This window comes from Poecilia reticulata, linkage group LG14 (assembly GCF_000633615.1).
Source record: "Poecilia reticulata strain Guanapo linkage group LG14, Guppy_female_1.0+MT, whole genome shotgun sequence".
NCBI lineage: Eukaryota > Metazoa > Chordata > Actinopteri > Cyprinodontiformes > Poeciliidae > Poecilia > Poecilia reticulata.
The window spans coordinates 26,759,109-26,778,497 of record NC_024344.1 but is presented as its reverse complement, the minus strand read 5'-3'; the positions used below and the strand labels follow the sequence as shown (position 1 = coordinate 26,778,497).

At 42.5% G+C, this 19,389-nt stretch overlaps 1 protein-coding gene across 8 annotated transcripts in view; it reads left to right on the top strand.

The window, feature by feature from the left end:
- Positions 1-19,389, top strand: part of bbx (BBX high mobility group box domain containing) — a 66,879-nt gene that overhangs the window by 30,060 nt on the left and 17,430 nt on the right. For 7 of the 8 annotated variants that reach the window (XM_008428649.2, XM_008428647.2, XM_008428651.2 and 4 more), the window contains 4 exons: positions 5,555-5,620; positions 14,564-15,398; positions 15,514-15,646; positions 16,210-16,361. In XM_008428649.2, coding sequence (XP_008426871.1) covers positions 5,555-5,620; positions 14,564-15,398; positions 15,514-15,646; positions 16,210-16,361 — 1,186 coding nt within the window. The remainder of the gene's footprint in view (positions 1-5,554; positions 5,621-14,563; positions 15,399-15,513; positions 15,647-16,209; positions 16,362-19,389) is intronic. The other variant, XM_008428652.2, reaches the window with a different exon arrangement.

Genomic DNA, 19,389 nt, shown 5'->3' with positions numbered 1-19,389 from the left:
ATATATATATATATATATATATATATATATATATATATATGTATAGGACATATATGGTCCTCATCCATATATGAGGACCAAACGTTGGACACGGGCGTTTGGTTGGACACAGGTTCTAGAGGAATCACCTCAAACCAGATGTTGAACTGGATTTTATTTCAATGTCATTTGTGAATGTTAGAGCCTCATTTTCAACAGTGTAGCTATAAAGGTTGAAAAAGGTAATTATTTTGGAGAAAGTTTGATCAACATCAATATTTCCACTAAATAAGAGGCAAAATAGAGCAGCAGACAGCCGCTTCCCTCTCTTGCAGGTACTGCGTACCCCCGCTAAATCTTTTAGGAGTACGCAGTACCCGACAATCCCCGCCTATTTTCACCCCTGGGTATAAGTGATGCTATGTTTTCTGGCAAAATGGAAAAATTATCTGGCAATAAATTCACCTACTGTATTTTACGCACTATAAGGTACACCATATTAAAAGGCGCATAGAATAGATGCTTCAGTTTCGGTTGCCAATTTGTTCCATACTCTATTATTAGACATCCACATTTGTAAAGAAGTGGTCCCCGAGTACTTTATATAGTAGTCTGCCCCAGTTGTTGTTTCACTCACAGTTTTGGTTTGATATTGTGCCCAACTGCTTTCTGGGTAACACAAACCAACCGATACGCTGCAGCCGCAGTCTCTGTCTTTCTTCCCCCGTCCCTCCCCCCAGGCTTTAAATGTATTATCAAACTTTATTAACAAACCAGCGTTCAGACAACTATCCCAGCATGCACCGCGCACTTCTTCTTCTACGGGGGAAAATGAAGTCGGCGGCTGCTTACTGTAGTTGTTAGACCTGTTGTGGCTCAATATTGGTCCATATATAAGGTGCACCGGATTATAAGGCGCACTGTCGGCATTTGAGGACATTGAAGGTCTTTAGGTGCGCCTTATAGTACGGAAAATACGGTAATTCAGACATAATAGGCATATTTTAATACATATCTAAAATCTTTTTCTTTTAGGCTTTTGTTCAGTGTGAGAGTTTATTGTCTGGTGCAGCTTGAGCGGCACTCCGTCTGTGAAATATTGCAACCAGTAGCGTGTAGCGGCGGCCCAAGAGCCAGAGCAGAACCAGCGTCTTACACCATCAGCTTGAAGACTTGAATTACTTTTCGGGTTATTTGTTTAGCTTTCTGACCATGATGCTAATCCGGGTGAGTGTTGGTAGTTGAATGCTGCTTTACCTGCTATCTGGCCGCTCTGGATGTCATTTTTTTGTCCTGCAGTGTGCCTCAATGTAGCCAAACTCCATCAAGTTTTTTAAATGCCATATTAAATTTGTGTTGTGTTGCTGCATTTTGACATGCTTCACCCCTGAGGTAATTTTCCACCGCAACATGCATCCATTCATTCTCAGAATGTCATAGTTCCACAAGACAGGATTTGTTGCCCCGCGCTTGTGCAGTGTGAAGGAAAGAGGAGATTAGATGCACACGCAGGCTGCGAGGTGAGGTAATTGTGATCGGTTTTGGTGATCGGCAACAAGAGACGGTGATAGGCAATCACCGATCATACACTTTTTCATGGAAATTCAGCCGATCGATTGGCACACCTCTAGTGAGACGTTTGTGGAAGGAAACCCAAAAGGTTTGACATTTAAAGAAGTTATCGTTGATACTGACCAAATGTATATAAACACTTGAATTCGAGGAAAGTTGGAAAAAATATTCTAAAAATGTTCTGGCCAAGTTTTCTGGCATTTAGTAAAAATAAATAATTTTGGTAATTCTAACTAAGCTAAAACAGGTCAAGTTTGGTCTGATGCTGATTAGTGAACTGATAGAAACTAATCAAAACAATGGTCTTGTGTCTTTCTACTCGGTGTAAATATTTGATTTCAAATATTTACATCTTTTACACTGTCAAATTATGGATTTGACAGAATTATATGTGACTACAATCTAATAGCTTGCCACCATCAGAGTGTGAATGTGCGTGAATGAATGTAGTGTGAAGTGATGTGGGATCTTCTGGACTTGATAAAACACTATAAAAATCCAGGCCATTTACCATTTTACTGAAAGTTTCAGTTTAAATATGTGCACTTTTAAAAACTCACTGGGTAATATTGAAATGTAAATTATTTCAGTTATGTTTTTCATCTTTTAAGCAAGTTTTAATTAACAGCTTCAACCGTTTGGATTCATCAAGAGCCAGCTAATTTCATTGCTTTGACATAGTAAAAGCTGAAATCTTTTTCCAAGATGGCGCATAGACGCTGCGGCTCGTGGCTCTCTTTCCCAGTGCTCTTTTTGCTTGTTTTTGTTGTTGTTTTTTTTGTATGTTTGTGCACTATCGGCTCAATGCACACCAATACACCCGCCAGAATCTTCTGAACATCTGTGAGCAGCTCCAAATATGTATTTTGAGTGACTTTCACTACAGGCACAACATCCCCAAAGAAATAGTGAGACCGCCAGGCTCCCCATGGATTACTGCCCTGCCTAGGAGTCGACGCAGAAGGAGAAGGGAGAGGAAGCAGAAGCAGGGCTGCAGGTCTGGTGTCATGCGTCGGCTCAGAGAACAACCTCACAAGCCACCTCTTCCAAGCTTGTATCTCTCCAACGCCAGATCCCTGGTTAACAATTCTGTCTATCTGGAACTAGAAATCGCTGCAAACCACTATGTTTGCCACTGTTGTGTCTTGATCATTACTGAAAGCTGGTGTCACCCTGGAATTCCAGATTCTAGCATCCAGCTAGCAGGCCATACTCTGTTACGTGCGGATAGAACAAAAGACTTCGGTAACAGCAGAGGAGGGGGGTTCTGTGTTTACGGGTATGAGAACTGGTGCTACAACGGGACAATAATAGGCACACACTGTTCCTAAAGTGTAGGCCCTTCTTCCTACCCAGAGAGTTCACAGTAGTGGTTATAACGGCAGTTTATTTACCAACGGACGCCAATGTAAACACTCCACTCTCTCTCTGAATACCATAAATGAGCAACAGTGGGCTCACCCCGACGGTGTTCACATAATAGCAGGAGACTTTAACAAGGCCAACTTGAAAACTGTGCTCCCAAACTTCTACCATGTCAAGTGTTCTATTAGAGGGAAGTACACGCTGGACCATGTTTACTCCAACATCAAACACGAATACAGAGCCACACAGCTCCCAAATCTTGGTCAGTCAGATCATTTCTCACTCCTGGTTTCCCCAGCCTACACCTCCCTCAGGTGCGGTGCCAGGCCCATCATAAAAACTGTTACAACTTGGTCTGAAAGTTCACTTCTCAAACTGAAAGACTGCTTTGAACAGACTGCCTGGGACTTATTTGAACAGCAGGAGCTGGAAACATTCACAGATATGGTACTGGACTACATCAAGTTCTGCATTGGAAATGTGACTGAGGAGAGAACCATTCGTGTTTTCCCCAACCAGAAACCCTGGATGACCACCCAGGTCCGCTCACTCCTCAGGGTCCGCGATGCTGCTTTTCGGTCAGGTGACAGAGCTATGTTCAGGGCTGCTCGAGCCGACCTGAAAAGAGGAATAAAATCTGCAAAGACGGACCACAAGAAGACCATAGAGTCCCACCTGACCAGTAACAACTCGAGGGAGGTGTGGAAAGGCATCCAAGACATCACAAACAACAAAGGCAAGAAAAGTCACAACAGGAGACCTGAGCGCACCGCTACCAGAGGAGCTAAACTGCTTCTTTGCAAGCCTTGGAACATTACAACAGCACTCACCTGCTCAGGCCCTAAATCCATCCCCAACGGGCTCTTGCACCACTCCACTTACACCTTTCACTGTACAGGAGTATGATGTTAAGAGGGTGCTCCTGGCAGTGAACCCCAAAAAGGCTACTGGTCCAGACCTAGCAAGGTGCTCAGAACATGTTCATATCAACTTGCTCCCATCTTTACCAGAATTTTCAACCTCTCTCTGGCCCAAGCAGTTATTCCGTTCTGTCTAAAATCAGCCATTATTGTCCAAGTGCTGAAGAAGTCTCCAATTAACAGCACAAATGATTACCGCCCTGTGGCCCTCACTCCAGTAATCATGAAGTGCTTCGAGAGACTGGTTCTCGAGCATATCAAAAACTACCTACCTCCTGACTTCGACTGGCACCAGTTCGCATATCGAACAAACAGATCCACAGAGGACGCCGTAGCCTTAGCTCTCCACTTTGCACTGAGCCATCTGGAGCAACAGGAGAGCTATGTCCGAATGCTCTTTGTGGATTATAGCTCAGCCTTTAATGCTATAATTCCGGATATTCTCCAAACCAAACTGGTCACCCTTGGTCTCCCCCCTCTTACATGCACATGGATAAAAGACTTCCTCACCAATCTGTCCCAGATTGTGAGACTTGGCCTACACCTCTCCTCTACTCATTTGCTGAGCACTGGCTCGCTACAGGGCTGTGTGCTGAGCCCTCTGCTGTACTGCCTCTACACCCATGACTGCAGTCCGACCCACAACAATAACCTCATCATCAAATTTGCTGATGACACTACAGTAGTTGGACTCATATTAAAGGGAGATGAAACAGCCTACAGACATGAGATCCTGAAACTGATAGCCTGGTGTTCAGCAGACAATCTTGTTCTGAACACCAAGAAAACCAAAGAGATCATTGTCATTTTCAGGAAGCACTGCACTGACCCAGCCTCCCTTTACATCAATGACAAGTGTGTAGAGAGGGTCCACTCATTCCGGTTCCTTGGCGTCCTCATCACAGCTGGCATCGACTGGAAAGAGAACATCACAACAATCACCAAAAAGGCTTAGCAGTGCCTACACCTCCTGAGAGTGCTTGGAAAGCACAATCTGGACCCCAAACTGCTGCTGACCTTCTACTGCTCATCCATTGAGAGCTTGCTGACGTATTGTATCACAGTATGGTACGGTAGCTGCACCGTGGCAGACAGAGAGAGGCTTCAGAAGGTTGTCAAAGCAGCACAGAGAATCATTGGCTGCCCTCTTCCCTCCATGCTGGACATTTACACCTCATGGTGCCTTAACAGAGCAAAAAACATCCTGAAGGACAACTCCCACCCTGGCTTCAAACTGTTTGACCTGCTGCCCTCCAGGAAGCGCTACAGGTGCTTTAGGACAAGGACAAACAGATTCAAAAACAGTTTCTTCCCAAAAGCTGTAACAATCCTAAATTCACACATGCACTGACTTATCCCCTCCTCCCCCCACCCTCCCCGGTACCTACCTACAGTGTAACTACTTGCGATATTTACTGTGCAATATTTACACTATGCAACAACACTACCTCTGTGCAATAGTTCTATATATTTTATATTTATTCATATTCTGTATTTTTTAAATTTGGTAAATTTTTGTATACATTTTACGTGCACTTCTTTTCAATGTACCTGTCTGCACTGGAAAAAGGGCTTTTCATTTTGTTGTACACTTGTATAATGATAATAAAATGTATTCTATTCTATTCTATTATTCAGTCTGTTAGAATCAAACTGAATTGTTGTATAATACCAGGAAGGAACATGATGGAGAACTGATTATGTCATGGTGTGTTCAGTCTTCCTTGTCAGGGACCCTTGAAGGAAAACCATACAGACAGTCAGCTCTCTTCCAGCTTGCAGAGGTAAGTGAATCATCTTTAAAAGATGCATGTTAAATTAATTGTCATAAAGACAATGACGTAACCATGTCTCAGTATCTAAAATCTGAGTACTTGAATAAGAAGGGCAGTGGTGGGAAGTAACGAAGTACAAGTACTTCGTTACTGTACTTAAGTACAATTTTCGTGTATCTGTACTTTACTTAAGTAGATTTAATAATGGATACTTTCTACTTTTACTCCACTACATTTTACAGTAAGTATCTGTACTTTCTACTTCACTACATTTCTACAAAACTGTCGCGTTACTCGTTACATCCAAGTCGCATTGTGTTTTTTTTTCCCTTAAAATGTGAAGTTCAGGGACTTAAGGTGGCGCCGTAAAATCCAAGCAATAACGTGACGTAGTGTCTGTTGTCACCCATCGGCTCCCCCTTTACTCGCACGCGGAGCTCCAAGACATGCGCAGTGGTTTCCTCTGAGCGTCAGTAATATAATAGTACAGAAGCGCTGCATAAATCATAAGATATGGCGACATGTAAAATCAGCAGCGCTTCGCTTTCACAGACGGTGGGGACTTCGTCCAATTTTTAACGTCACTTGGAAGGAAAGCTTAAAGAAAGGTAAGCTCCGTGGACGTGATGCTAGCAAAGCTAGCTGTATTGACTGAGACACATGTTGCATCTGCGATGACTGACATGTCGCAGATATGGGACAACGCTGTGACCAAAGTGCAATATTGTAATATGACATTCATGGACGATCCGATTCTTCTGGACGGATCTTGACYAAGTCCTATAGTGCTGAAGCCTCASTGAGAGCCGTTCTTTGTTCTYTTAATGCTCTGCGTACACTGCAGTAGCTATTTTATTTCATTAAAATATCTTTATATTTAATTGGCGAATAAATAAAACAAGAACGTAGGAACGCACAGCATGCTCATTGCTCTTTGTTTTCGTCACCTGTCATGGTGGCAGACATTGCAGCAGGAGGGAGGATGAGAACAGTCACAATGCTCCTCCTGGGCCTTGGACAGTGTTCATAGTTGAGCGTTGTTAATTGCTATGTTTAATGGTGCAGACAATTATTATTKCTGACATTGGCAATATGGGCAACCGCCCAGGGTGTTATTTTTTTAGGGATGGCAGGAGACCTCTGTGTATTGTGGCACAGAGATGAAAGCAAAACAGAATGAAGAGTTTGAATTGTCWCTGGTTAAATTTATTTCAGCTCTAAGTATTTAATATCTAGGTGGGAAAGTGAATCTTTCAGATCAATTTGAGAAGCAGTTTTGATAGGTGCACTTAATTTTATTGTCATGTAGCACGGGGTGCTGGTTTTGATTTGRTCTTGGGTTCAGTGGTCTAGACTACAACTCTGCTATGAGGCTCCTTGGTTCCATGTCCTCCTCTGCCAGTTGGATTTCTTTAAAAATGTGTGGCAAAAAAAGTGAAGTTCATGTTATGTTAGGACAGGAGACGAGATGTTTCCATCCCTGAAATTATGATGCATAGAATCACATATCTAAGTCTAAACTATGTTACAGAGTAAACTCAATAAAAACATGCTTTATCTGTGGCATATGATCGGTACACTTAATGATATTAGTGATTAGGCAATGCATTAGCAAGTACTTTTACTTTTAATACTTAAGTATTTTTAAAAACCAGTACTTTTTTACTTTTACTTAAGTAAAATGTTAATGTGGTACTTTGACTTTTACTTGAGTACATTTTTGTCTGTGTATTTGTACTTTTACTTAAGTACATTTTTTGAGTACTTTCTCCATCACTGAAGAAGGGTTAGGAAGGTCAAAATATTGTTGACAACAACGCTTCATTAATCCATGTTTTTGCAGGTAATGGCATACATGAGATTTGATCGACTAAATCTCCATATGGAGATCAATCTTTTAGGACCTTTTAGGAATAATATTTAAACTTGGACTTTCACAGATTTCCAAAATAGCCCATCTGATGAATAGTGATATGTGTATCTAGAACTTCGATAGAATGTCGGATAGTCAAACCTTGGTTTCAGGAAGAGCAGTGTGGTTTTCATCCTGGTTGTGGAACACTAGACCAGCTCTACACCCTCAGCAGGTGTAGAGCTGGAGGGTGCATGGGAGTTCGCCCAACTGGTCTATATGTGTTTTGTGGAGTTGGAGAAGAAGTTTGACCGTGTCCCTTGGGGGACTTTGTGGGGAGTTCTCCAGGAGTATGGGGTACCGAGCCCTTTGACCGGTGTCAGAGTGCGGTCCACATTGCCAGCAGTAAGTCAGGCTTGTTTCCGTTGAGAGTTTTACTCCGCCAGGGCTGCCCTTTGTCACCGATTATGTTAATTATTTTTATGGACAGAATTTTTAGGCGCAACCAAGAGGGGATCCATTATGGTGGCCTTAGGATCTCTGCTTTTTGCGGATAATGTGGTCCTATTTGCTTCAACAGGTCGTGAGTGAGGGAAGACGCAGGAGATCGACAGGTGGATTGGCGCAGCGTCTGACGTGAAGCGGGCGCTGTAATGGTCCATCGTGGTGAAGATAAAGCTGAGCCAAAAAGCGAAGCTCTTGATTTACCGGTCGATCTACGTTCCTACCCTCCATCTATGGTCATGAGCTTTGGGTCATGACCGAAATAACGAGATTGCAGATGCAAGCGGCCAAAATGGGTTTTCTCCGGGTGTCTGGACTCTCCCTTAGAGATAGGGTGAGAAGTACAGTCATCCGGGAGGCACTCAGAGTAGAGCCGCTGCTCCTCCACGTCGAGAGGAGCCAGTTGAGGTGGCTCAGGCATCTAGTCTGGCTGCCTCCTCGACGCCTCCCTGGTGAGGTGTTCCGGCCACGTCCCACCAAGAGGAGGCCCCGGGGAAGACCTAGGACATGCTGGAGGGACTATTCTCGGCTGGCCTGGGAACGCCTTGCGATTCCCCCGGAAGAGCTGGAAGAAGTGGCTGGGGAGAGGGAAGTCTAGACCTTCCTTCTTAAGTTGCTACCCCCGCGACCCGACCCTGGATAAAGCGGAAGAAAATGGATTGATGGATGGATGGGTATCTAGAACTTACTATTTTTGTTCCTTGTGAGTCAATGTATTTAAAGGACACTTCAAGAACACTTTGCAGTAATTCTTGGCTAATATATTTTAAGAGTTCTGAAGTTGTATTTTTTATTTTGATGCGATATTTATCCACTAGGATCAAGTCTCACAGGAGCAAAAACCCACTATTCTTTGATATTACTAAAAAAATATTACTAAGAGTCAATTTGGTGAGATCACGGAGAGCAAACTCGGTGGGCTGGAGTACCATCACTGTCAAACACTCTGACGCTGAAGTGCCAGCAGCCACCTGCTCATATACTCCTCACAGATGATGAGATTGGTCGCAGGTGCGCAGGATCCAGGGGCCACAGACACACCCTCCAGGTAGGTGCAACCTCTTGGCACCCTCTAGTGGATAAGGAGGGGAAAAGCAGCAAACTAGCCATTCCCACAACCCCGGTTCCCAACAGTACCCCTCCCTTAACGACCGCCACCTGGCAGTCCTGAAGAGCATGAAGGAAGGGACAAATGATAATCAAATATAAGGGTCCAAAATAAACAAACCAGGGACCCATAAACATTCCTCTGGGCTGTTGCCCTCTCAGTCGACTGCCAACCACGGCCTCGCCGACGGGAGTCCATGACCCGGCGCACAGCATAGGCAGGATGCCCATCAATGTCTCGGGTGGGAGGAGAGCACAAGGAGCTGGCCTGGACGGGCTTGACCTGGGAGACATGAAAAGTGGGATGTATATGAAGAGAGGCGGGGAGATGACGACGGACTGCAGATGGATTAATGACAGTTTCAATTTCATAAGGACCAATAAATCGGGGAGACAGTTTCTTGGATATAGATTTCAATGGGATGTCTTTTGCGGAGAGCTAAACCTTTTGTCCGGGGGTATAAAGAGGGGCAGGTCTTCTTTTCCGGTCAGGAAGGCGGCGGTTTTGTTCGGCTGTTTGGTTGAGTGCAGTGATGATGTTGTTCCATATGGCTCTACAACGGCAAATGTGGTGCTGAACGGAGGTGACTGAGATCTCCTTCTCATCAGAAGGAAAAAATGGAGGCTGATAGCCTAGCGAGACTTCAAAAGAGGACAAACCAGTGGCAGCAGAGATGTGTGAGTTATGAGCATACTTGACCCATGGGAAATGATGACTCTAGTCTGATGGGTTGGTGGAGATGAGGCATCAGAGGGTTGATTTCAGTTCCTGATTCATGTGTTCAGATTGTCCATTTGACTGAGGGTGATAACCAGAGGTTAGAGATACTTTAGCTTCAAGGGCTGAACAAAAATGTGGTTTGCGGTCAGATAAGATTTCTTGTGGGATGCTGTGTAATTGGAATACATGTTTTGCCAGGAGCTGCACAGTCTAGAAGACTGAAGGAAGCTTTCTTAGAGGGATTAAAAGGCAGGATTTAGAAAAACGGTGGACAATAGTGAATATGGTGGTCAAGCCTTTGGAGATGGGCAGTCTGGTGACAAAGTCGACGGCTATGTGTGACCAGGAGTGTTTGGGTATGGAGAACTGCTGTAGCAGACCAGATGGCGATTGATGGGAGAACTTGTTCCGAGCGCAGGTGGGACAAGCGAGAACATACTATTTGACGTCTATGAACGGATGGCCACCAGAATCGACGGGAAATAAGGGACTGACACCAGGATTTTGAAAATTTTTTTTAGTTCTTTAACCAGGTAAACCCCGTTGAGATCCAGATCTCATTTTCAAGAGGGACTGAGAATTTGACTGAATGCATCCAATGGATTAAGCGGACTCTGCGGATGTATGTCTCATTAGTGGGACCGGTACCAGGGTTGGGTTCAGACTGCTGTGCTTCCTTAATCTCAATGGCTGCGACGGTACGACTGGGGGGCAAGATGGTGGCAGGGGTCTTCTCGGAATCATCTGGAGAATGTATTCTGGACAGAGCATCGGGTTTAATGTTCCTGGAGCCTGGACAGTAAGAGATAGACAGATTAAACCGGGAGAAAAACAATGACCAACGGGATTGTCAAATCCACTCATCCCCTTTGCAGATGCGAAGGAGATGATACGCATTTCTGAGGTTGAGTTTAGTAAAAATAGTAGCTTCATGGACTGGTTCAAAAGCTGATGAAAGAAGTGGCAAAGGGTATTTGTTTTTAACAGTAATTTGATTCAAACCTTAATCACTACAAAGATGCACGGTCTCAGGGACCCGTCCTTTTTCCCTACGAAAAAGAATCCTGCACCCAAAGGTGAGGATGATGCCGGCAGCCAGGGGCTCCTTTATGTATCTCTCCATTGTCTCTCTTTCAGGTTGTGATATGTGGTACAGGCGAGTGTTGGGTAGTAGTGCTCCAGGGAGAAGATCGATTGCACAATCATAAGGGCGATGAGGTGAAAGAGGTAGTGCTTTGGACTTACTGAAAACCGGTGCTAGATCATGATAATCCACTGGGATGGTGGGTCAGCTCCATGCTGTTTCACCGGTGGAGGACCTGGAGGCAGTGTTGTGGTCAAGACCACCTAACCCGAGACCAAGACAAGACCAAGACCAGAGCATATCGAGACCGAGACAAGACCAAGACTTTTAGGGTCCGAGACCAAGTCAAGCCCAAGACCGAGGGAAGTCGAGACCGAGTCAAGACCAAGACCAGCGGCCTGCGCTAAATGACATGATAAAATGTGAAATATGATCAAAATTGCTTCTCAAATTGATCTGAAATATCCATATTCCCATAAAAACACCTAGATATTAAATACATAATAAATTTTACCAATAATAAAATGAAGTGCTTCCATCTTTGTGCTACAATCCGCAATGGTCTCGTGCCATCCCTAAAAAGATAACGCCCTGGGCGTTTGCCGATATTGCTTATGTCAGAAACTACCATTCTCTGCACCATTAAACATAGCAATTGAGGCAATGCCCTGACTGTAAATAACGCTCAACTATGAACACTGACCAAGGAGCAACAAAGAAGTAACCAAGCACAAGGCGCTCACCATGACTGTTTTCATCGTCTCTCCTGCTACATGAAGCCAGGCAGTCTGACACCATGGCAGACATTACAGCTGCCACTTTGAACAAAAACAATCATACAGCAATGTGCATGCTCTGTGTACTCTTTCATTCTTGTTTTATTTATTTGTTAATTAAAATATCAATGTATATAATTAAATAAAGTAATGATGGCTACTGCAGTGTACGCAAAGCATTACAAGAACAAAGAACGGCTCTCAGTGACACTCCAGTCCTATTTTCTAAGTAAAGAGCCATTCAGAAGAATCGGACTGTTCCTGAATGTCGCATCACTATATTGCAGACTTTTGGACACAGCTTTGTCCCATATATGCGACAAGTCAGTCAACACCTCCGCACAATAATTCAGCACAATGAGTGACTTTTTTTCATCACAATGTCACAAATGCTTATGTGTCTCTGTACAGCTAGCTTTGCTAGCATCATGTCAACAGAGCTTACCTTTCTTTGAGCTACTTTTCTAAGTGACGAAAAAAGTTAGCCGTTGTCTAAGTGCTGCTGAGTTAGCTGTAGCCATCGGATTTCTTATGATTTATGCAGCGCTATTCTATTACTGACGATTAGACAGATCTTCTGCCACTCAGAGAAAACCACTGCGCATGTCTCAGAGCGCCGTGTGTGAGTGAAAGGTGGGGAGGGGGAGGAGGGAGTAACAGAAACACGTAATTGCTTGGATTTTAATCTGTGCGTTTTGCACTCACCGAAAACAAATATGTTAACAAATAAACTGGACAGTATGCTGTACATTTAGTGATATTTTCACATGTGCGGTCTTGACCGGTCTTGAAATAAAATGCAGAGTCCTCAACACCCGAGACCGAGACAAGACCGAGACCAAACGCGTTCGAGTCCTAGACGAGACCGAGACCATCAAAAAATGGTCTCGAGACCAAGACCGACCTCGAGTACTACAACACTGCCTGGAGGGACTGCTGAGCGGAGACAGGTGGAGTGACAGTTCAGTGACCATGACTCAATTTGTTTTTCTGACCAGTTAATGCGGGGATTGTGTAGTTGTAACCAGTCAAAACCGAGGATTATGGGTGAATTGGCTGCTGAGAAAACGTAAAACGAAACAAACTCCCTGTGATTACCGGAAGTAATTAATTGCAGCAGTTTGTTCTGGTGAGTAATCTGTCGTAAGGCTTAGCCATCTAAGGTGGAAACTCGAAGTGGCGTGGGAGGTTGTACTGTATCGATGGACATTTGCTGAACGAGGGTGGAGTCAATGAGATTATGCTCACAGCCTGAATCAACCATAGTCGACAGGGTTAAAGACTGATCTTTATGTAAGATTGTAGTGGGGAGCAGCAGGCGAGGAGAATCTTCTTTTTGTAAATGGTCCGCCAGTCTCATTGCTTCTACTGGTGGACGTTGGCTTTTGATCAAATGGGGCATCCAGAAATGAAATGGCCGGAAGCTCCACAGTACAAACAGAGGTTAGACTTCATTTTTCTCTGCCTTTCTTCAGGAGTGAGATTAATATGGTCAATTTTTGCATAGGTTTTGGTTTATCCAAGCTCTGCGAGGAAGAGTGAGTTGAGCTGGTTAACTGGAGTGTTCTAATAGGTGGGCTTTGTTTGTTTCTTTTCTTTGTTCTGGCCCAAATTCTATTGTCTAATTGAATGGTTTGACTTATTAATTCTTCGAGAGTCTCGGGTTCATAGGTCATAGGTCGGAAAACGTGATACGGATCAGAGTTTCAGACCTGGAGGCAGGGACTTGAGCTGTCGTCAAAGCCAGAGCGGCAGCGGAAGTCTGTTGAAAAGAGTTTTGTAAAAAGTTAGCGAGTTCTTCAAGATAGTTTCTGCTTGACGATTATTTAGTTCCTGTAAAGTATCATAGTTTTGAATGAGAGAGTGTTGTTCCTCTAAAGTTCTTCGGAGTGTGTCTGCTGGGTTTGTCTGTTGGCCAGAGTGATCTGTCATGTTGGATTCTAGTTTTCTGATCCACATGCATAACACCACTCGGAGAACAACAATCAGTAAAATAAAGTTTATTTAAACAAAGAGTTTGAGTTTGGCTGTCTGGACCTTGGGGGGCTGCAACTAGTCAGTGTCAGAGTATTGAGGTGAAGTTCAAATTTGTCCAGAGGGGGAAAACAGTACTGTAGTCACCAGGACTGTGTTTGGATGATGAGGGTTTCTTGATGGTAGTGGAGGCTGCAGTGGAGGGCAGACAGGCAAGCACTAGAGCGGAGGAGGCAAGAAGCAAGATGGGCTTCCGGCCGGGAAATCCAAGAGAGGTAAGGTTGATTGCAGAGTTGACGATGGAACTCAGGCAACCAGTGGGTAACATCCACAGCGTCACGAGGGAGATAATCCAGAAAGCAGTAAACCCAGGGCTTCACAGAGATTGGGTCCAAGGTGTCACTAGGAAAACACCTGAGGAGGAGGCAACAGGGAAATATTACTAAGAGTCAATTTGGTGAGATCACAGAGAGCAAACTTGGGGGGCTGGAGTACCATTACTGGCAAACACTCTGGCGCTGAAGTGCCAGCAGCCTCCTGCATTTAAATTATGTAACAATTATGTAATATGTAATATATATATGGTGTCTCATATTTAACAAAACAATGTATATTATTATTACTATTATGTACATTTCTATAATTGGCTAAAAACTGCAGCTTGTACCAAAATTACTAAGTTGACTTTGTTTGAATAATAAAGTTTTTTTCCCCCATTAATCTTTGCATTTTTTGGTGTGCAAAAGGCAATGCCCGAAATATTTGTCAGAAGTTCTAAATATTTGACCTTAGTATTCATCTCGGAATGACTGGTCTTGACTCCATCCCTGCTGTTTTATATCCTGAATAGAATCATTACGATTATATAGGATATGTGGAGGATATTATCGAAATACAGATTCACATAATGTAATTGTTTTATTTGTTTTTATAGATGTGTCTAGCATCAGAAGCAGGAAAAATAAACTCAATAGTGTCTCAGCCCGATGACAACTGCTCCACAACAACACTCAAGCAAATATCCATGAATCCAGGAGTTAAGGAGGAGAGAGACAACTCTGACTGCTGTAGTCCTCCTCATAGATCGCCCTCCCCTTCGTCTCCTTCCTCTGGAACATCCACCCCCACTGCTCAGCATACAAGCCAAAGTGGATGTGTCAGAAAGAAGAACAAGAAATATGAGGAGGTGAAGTCTAATGACATCCCATGTTCAGAAAAGAGAGTGAGTACGAATTGTCAGCACTTTGAATCAAATGTGGACAGCACCATTGAGGCAGTGGCCAGAGGAACTTGGATTGACAAAGAGGATAAATCCAAGAAGAAGACCTCTCCCAGTCTTATCAGTAGAAGCTCTGGTCTGCCACAAAAGAAAACTAAGACCAAAGTTAAAGCACTGGTTAAAGCGAAAGAAGAAGAGTTGGAAGACGGCAGGAAGCTGCAGGGGTCCTCTGAAGGGGAGAGAAAGAAAGTAGTGCCTGGCATTGAGGCCAGGACTGAAGCAGAAAGTGTAAGTAGTAAAACCACAGGCCTTCAAAGCTGCATGCCAGAGTCTCCCCAGCCCAACTGCGGCCAATCGCCGGTGAAGCCCAAAGAAGAGGACAAGGAGAAGCACAAGGAGAAAGAACAACAGAAGGCTAGTGACACAACCTGTGAGCTGAACACACACAACCATGGCTCCAGAAAATCCGAGCGAAGCTGTAAGGGTGCCTTGTACAAAACTCTTGTGTCTGAGGGAATGCTAACTTCATTGAGAGCCAATATAGACAGAGGTATTTAATTTGAATTCTCAACCAAATAGATTAAACATTCCACTCTAGTCTTGTAAAAATATGTAGTTAAGAAATGCTGATAAACGTTACTAATATGGCTGACTCATTTCTGCAGGTAAAAGAGGTGCTTTCCGCGCTTTTGATCATGATTCTAACTGGAGTCAGGACAGCTGGACAGTTTCACACGTGGGACCAAGTAATACCAAGAAGCTAAAAAAGTCCAAGTCCAAAGAAGAGTCTTCACAGAGGTTTGTCATATCCTACCACATACATTTAAGTCATGTAAAATCTGTGGAAAGAGCTAAAGATTAGAGTGATGGCAAGTAGGGCTTTCAGTCTTAAGGATTTAGGGTTCATCACCAATGAGGACTTGTAAGAATATCAGTGGAAAAACATGACACATCTCCTGTGTTATGCAATAAAAAAAACTTTCCAAATTTGGTTTCCTTTTAAAATATAATGAAATGAGATGCTGGGGTCCTTCCCTATCAGAATCAAGCTTCTTGGTTGAAATTATTTAATTTCTTTGTAAGCCATTTAACCTCCAAAATCGGTACCAAAGGGGTGATGGAGTGGCGCAGGGGTTAAGCACAACCCACATCACCAATGATGCTCGTTGAGGCCTTAGTCTCAACGCGATTCCCTGCCTGGTGACCATTGCTGCATGTGTTTCCCCTTCTCTCGTTGCCCCCTTTCCTTTTAATTCACTATCAAATAAAGGCCACTAGAGCATTTAAAACCTTACAAAAATGGGTACCAAACAATTATTGCCTGCACTATTTGTGATCTAACTTTGTTCTTGATTTTTCAGCCTGGGAAAACTAGAAGAGGAGTTTGAAAAGAAGTTCAACAGCCTACCACAGTACAGTCCACTCACCTTTGATAAGAAGGGTACAGCTGTTGCCAAGAAAAAGAAAACTGACTGCTCCTCTAGCGTAGATGAACCCTCTAAAGCTCCACAAGGTTAGAATGCTGTTTATACGAAAGGTCACTCCACTGAACAATGCCAGGGTTTCATGTATTATAAGTCTGGCGGGCTGCTTGCCCCCTACCAGACTAAGTGTTGCTTATTTTTGGTTTTTTATTAAGAAAACATCTTACTGCTAAAAACATCAACATCACTAACAACATTTCTCATAGAATTGGAGAAATCTGGGACAGGGGACCTAGTTTAACCCTTGTATGTAGAAATGGGGTCCAACTGACCCCACACACGTAAAACTTGTATCATTTGCCATAGTCCTCTACGTTTGCCTCAGTCCTGATACAAACAAGGGTTAATTGGCAATCAGTGATAATTGTAGTTTACTGTGATTTGTGAACTAAAGGACTCAAACTCAAAGATTAAACTCATAGTATCAGATTGTAGCTATGGTAACAAAGCAATCTAACTATGAAGATTGTTGTGATATTCTGGGTTGGAAAGAATCAGAGAAAGAAGATATGGATTCGGGTTCTTTCTTTTTAATGGTGGAACGCCGAACAAATACAGCCACTTCAGTGTGTGACGTCAGCTCTAGACGTCCTAATAAGTTGGCATACCAAAACTATTCCTAGAACAGGAACGTTAATGTTTCTTCCCACTGGGGGGCAACAAACTCTATTACAATTGTTCTTTGCACTTTTACAAAGTAAACTTGCCGACCCCTTAAAGTCTTAAATTTAAATGTTAAACAATTTGAAATCTGTTAATTTATCTATGCTGGAATTAGGGGTTGCACTAACTAGTCGACTAGTCAATTCTTTACTCTGAAATGATTTTTTACGAGGCCAGTCGACTAGTCCCAATCATGTGACAAAGCAGATTTTTCCATATTGTTTCTTGTTCTTTTAATTCTTAAAAGAATTTAATTAATTCTTTTAATTTTAGTTAAAAGCGCTTTTTTTATCAATATTTGCCGTGCATATAGCTGATAAAGCCTCCAAGTTGATGTGAAGCATTTTGCGTTTACGTCACTTTGATGTCATCGCAAAAAGTTGACTTCTACTCAACTTTTATGTTGTAGTCGACCTTAAAAAATATGCAGTCCTTCAACCGCTATGCTGGATCCATTAAATCAAATTTAATAGCATTGACATTTACAAACGGTAGATTTCTATATCTGTGGTCTATATTAAAATGTTAGCATTTATTGGGTCCTTTAAGGCCACAGGGTCTGAAAAGGCTGCTGACTTAATTTGGATTTAAAGAAGTGCAAATAATTGATATTTATTTTTATTGTATATATATATATATATATGGGTATTTGTTGTTTTTAAGACTATAGTTGTGGATTTAAGTATTGTCAGAAATTCTTCAAGTATTCAAGCAGGGGCGGATCTAGAAAAATATTTATGGGGTGAAAAGAGAGGGGCAGGAATTTTTTCAGGGGTGGCAGTATATATATACAAAATATTGTTTTTAACTTGCATTGTTTCAAAATGAACTTCATGTAGCACAGAGGCTTAAATACAATTTCTTAATGTAGTATAGTTAATTATTTTTACATCTTTCATACTGCTGCTAATTGATATGCATTACTGGACTGGACAGCACCTACTGGTCACTATGATCACATAGCGACCAGTAGGCGCTGTCCAGTCCAGTGTCCAGAAAACCATTTTATCCCAATACAGGACAAGCAGAAATCTGTCACAAAAATATTAGTAGTGCCATCATTTGTTATCAGATATATCTATTAAATATGACTTAAAATAAAGATGAGAAAACTGATGTTTGCTAAATTCTCAGTGATACAAACACTGCATGAAAAGTGGGATTTTTGACCCTGTATTCTGACGTGAACGCAGGTCGTGAGCGACAGCCAGGGGTGAAAGTAAGGGGGTACAGCAGGGTACTGCGTACCCCTAAAAGATTTAGCAGGGGTACGCAGTACCTGCATGAGAGGGGAGCTGCTGTCAGCTGTAAATAATCAGTGGCTTCACTAATCAGCCGTGACTGTTTAGTTTTTCAAGAACAATCTAAAACACGACTTAATCAGTTAATAAATAACTTTTTTTCCATTTCATATTGTTTCTGAACTGTTCGTTCTTTGCTAGAGCAGCGGTGCAATATGTCGATCGCTGAAGGTTTTGAGTCGATCTCGGCATTAGGACAAACTGAACGCAACCAGGAGACTGAGAGCAGCATGTCCTCCTCTGATTGGCTTATCAAAACGTTTGTAACTTTATTAAAGAACAACAAAAAAATCAATAAAACGTGTTCAAATTAATGACCCAACAACAATAATAATCTCTGTAATTATTGTTTCAACAAGGTGTTGCGCAATTCTGTGCGTTTCGGTTCCATTACCAAAATAACTAGCAGAGCTGGAGTTTAAAATTAACTAATCAACCACCACTGTGTTAATTTAGCACTTATTAATGATCGCAAAATAAATATGAAGCCTGCAAACCTAATATCGTAACTGACTGAATGTTATGTTTTTAACGTAATCTCTGGTCGGTTTGTGGAGCGCAGGAGGTTGCCATGGCAACGGGTGTGCTTAAATGACAGACGACGAGTAAAAAGGTGCGAGTGGTTTAGAGTTCATCACCTGTTCAGGTTATTTTACCTTTGTTTACCTTTGCTGTGGCTCATCACAGCCGCTGTAATTTCTGAACGTTCAATAAATGACAAACTTGGATTAATTACCTCATTAGTCTGAGTTTCTGAGTTGACGTCATTTACAACAAACATCAAATATGGTAAATATGTTTCATTAAATATTTAACAAACAAATGGCTTCTACCGCAATAATTATGTGAAATTRAATTAATTGTCTAATATAAAAAAAATTGTTTGGTGCTGTCGGGCTCAGAGTCTGAGAGACTTTTCCTTTATCAAACAATTTTTTTGCCTCTTATTTAGTGGAAATATTGATGTTGATGAGACTTAATGATAACCTTTTTCAACCTTTATAGCTCCACTGTTGAAAATAAGGCTCTAACATTCACAAATGTTAGAGCCAATCCAGTCCAACATCTGGTTTGAGGTGATTCCTCTGGAACC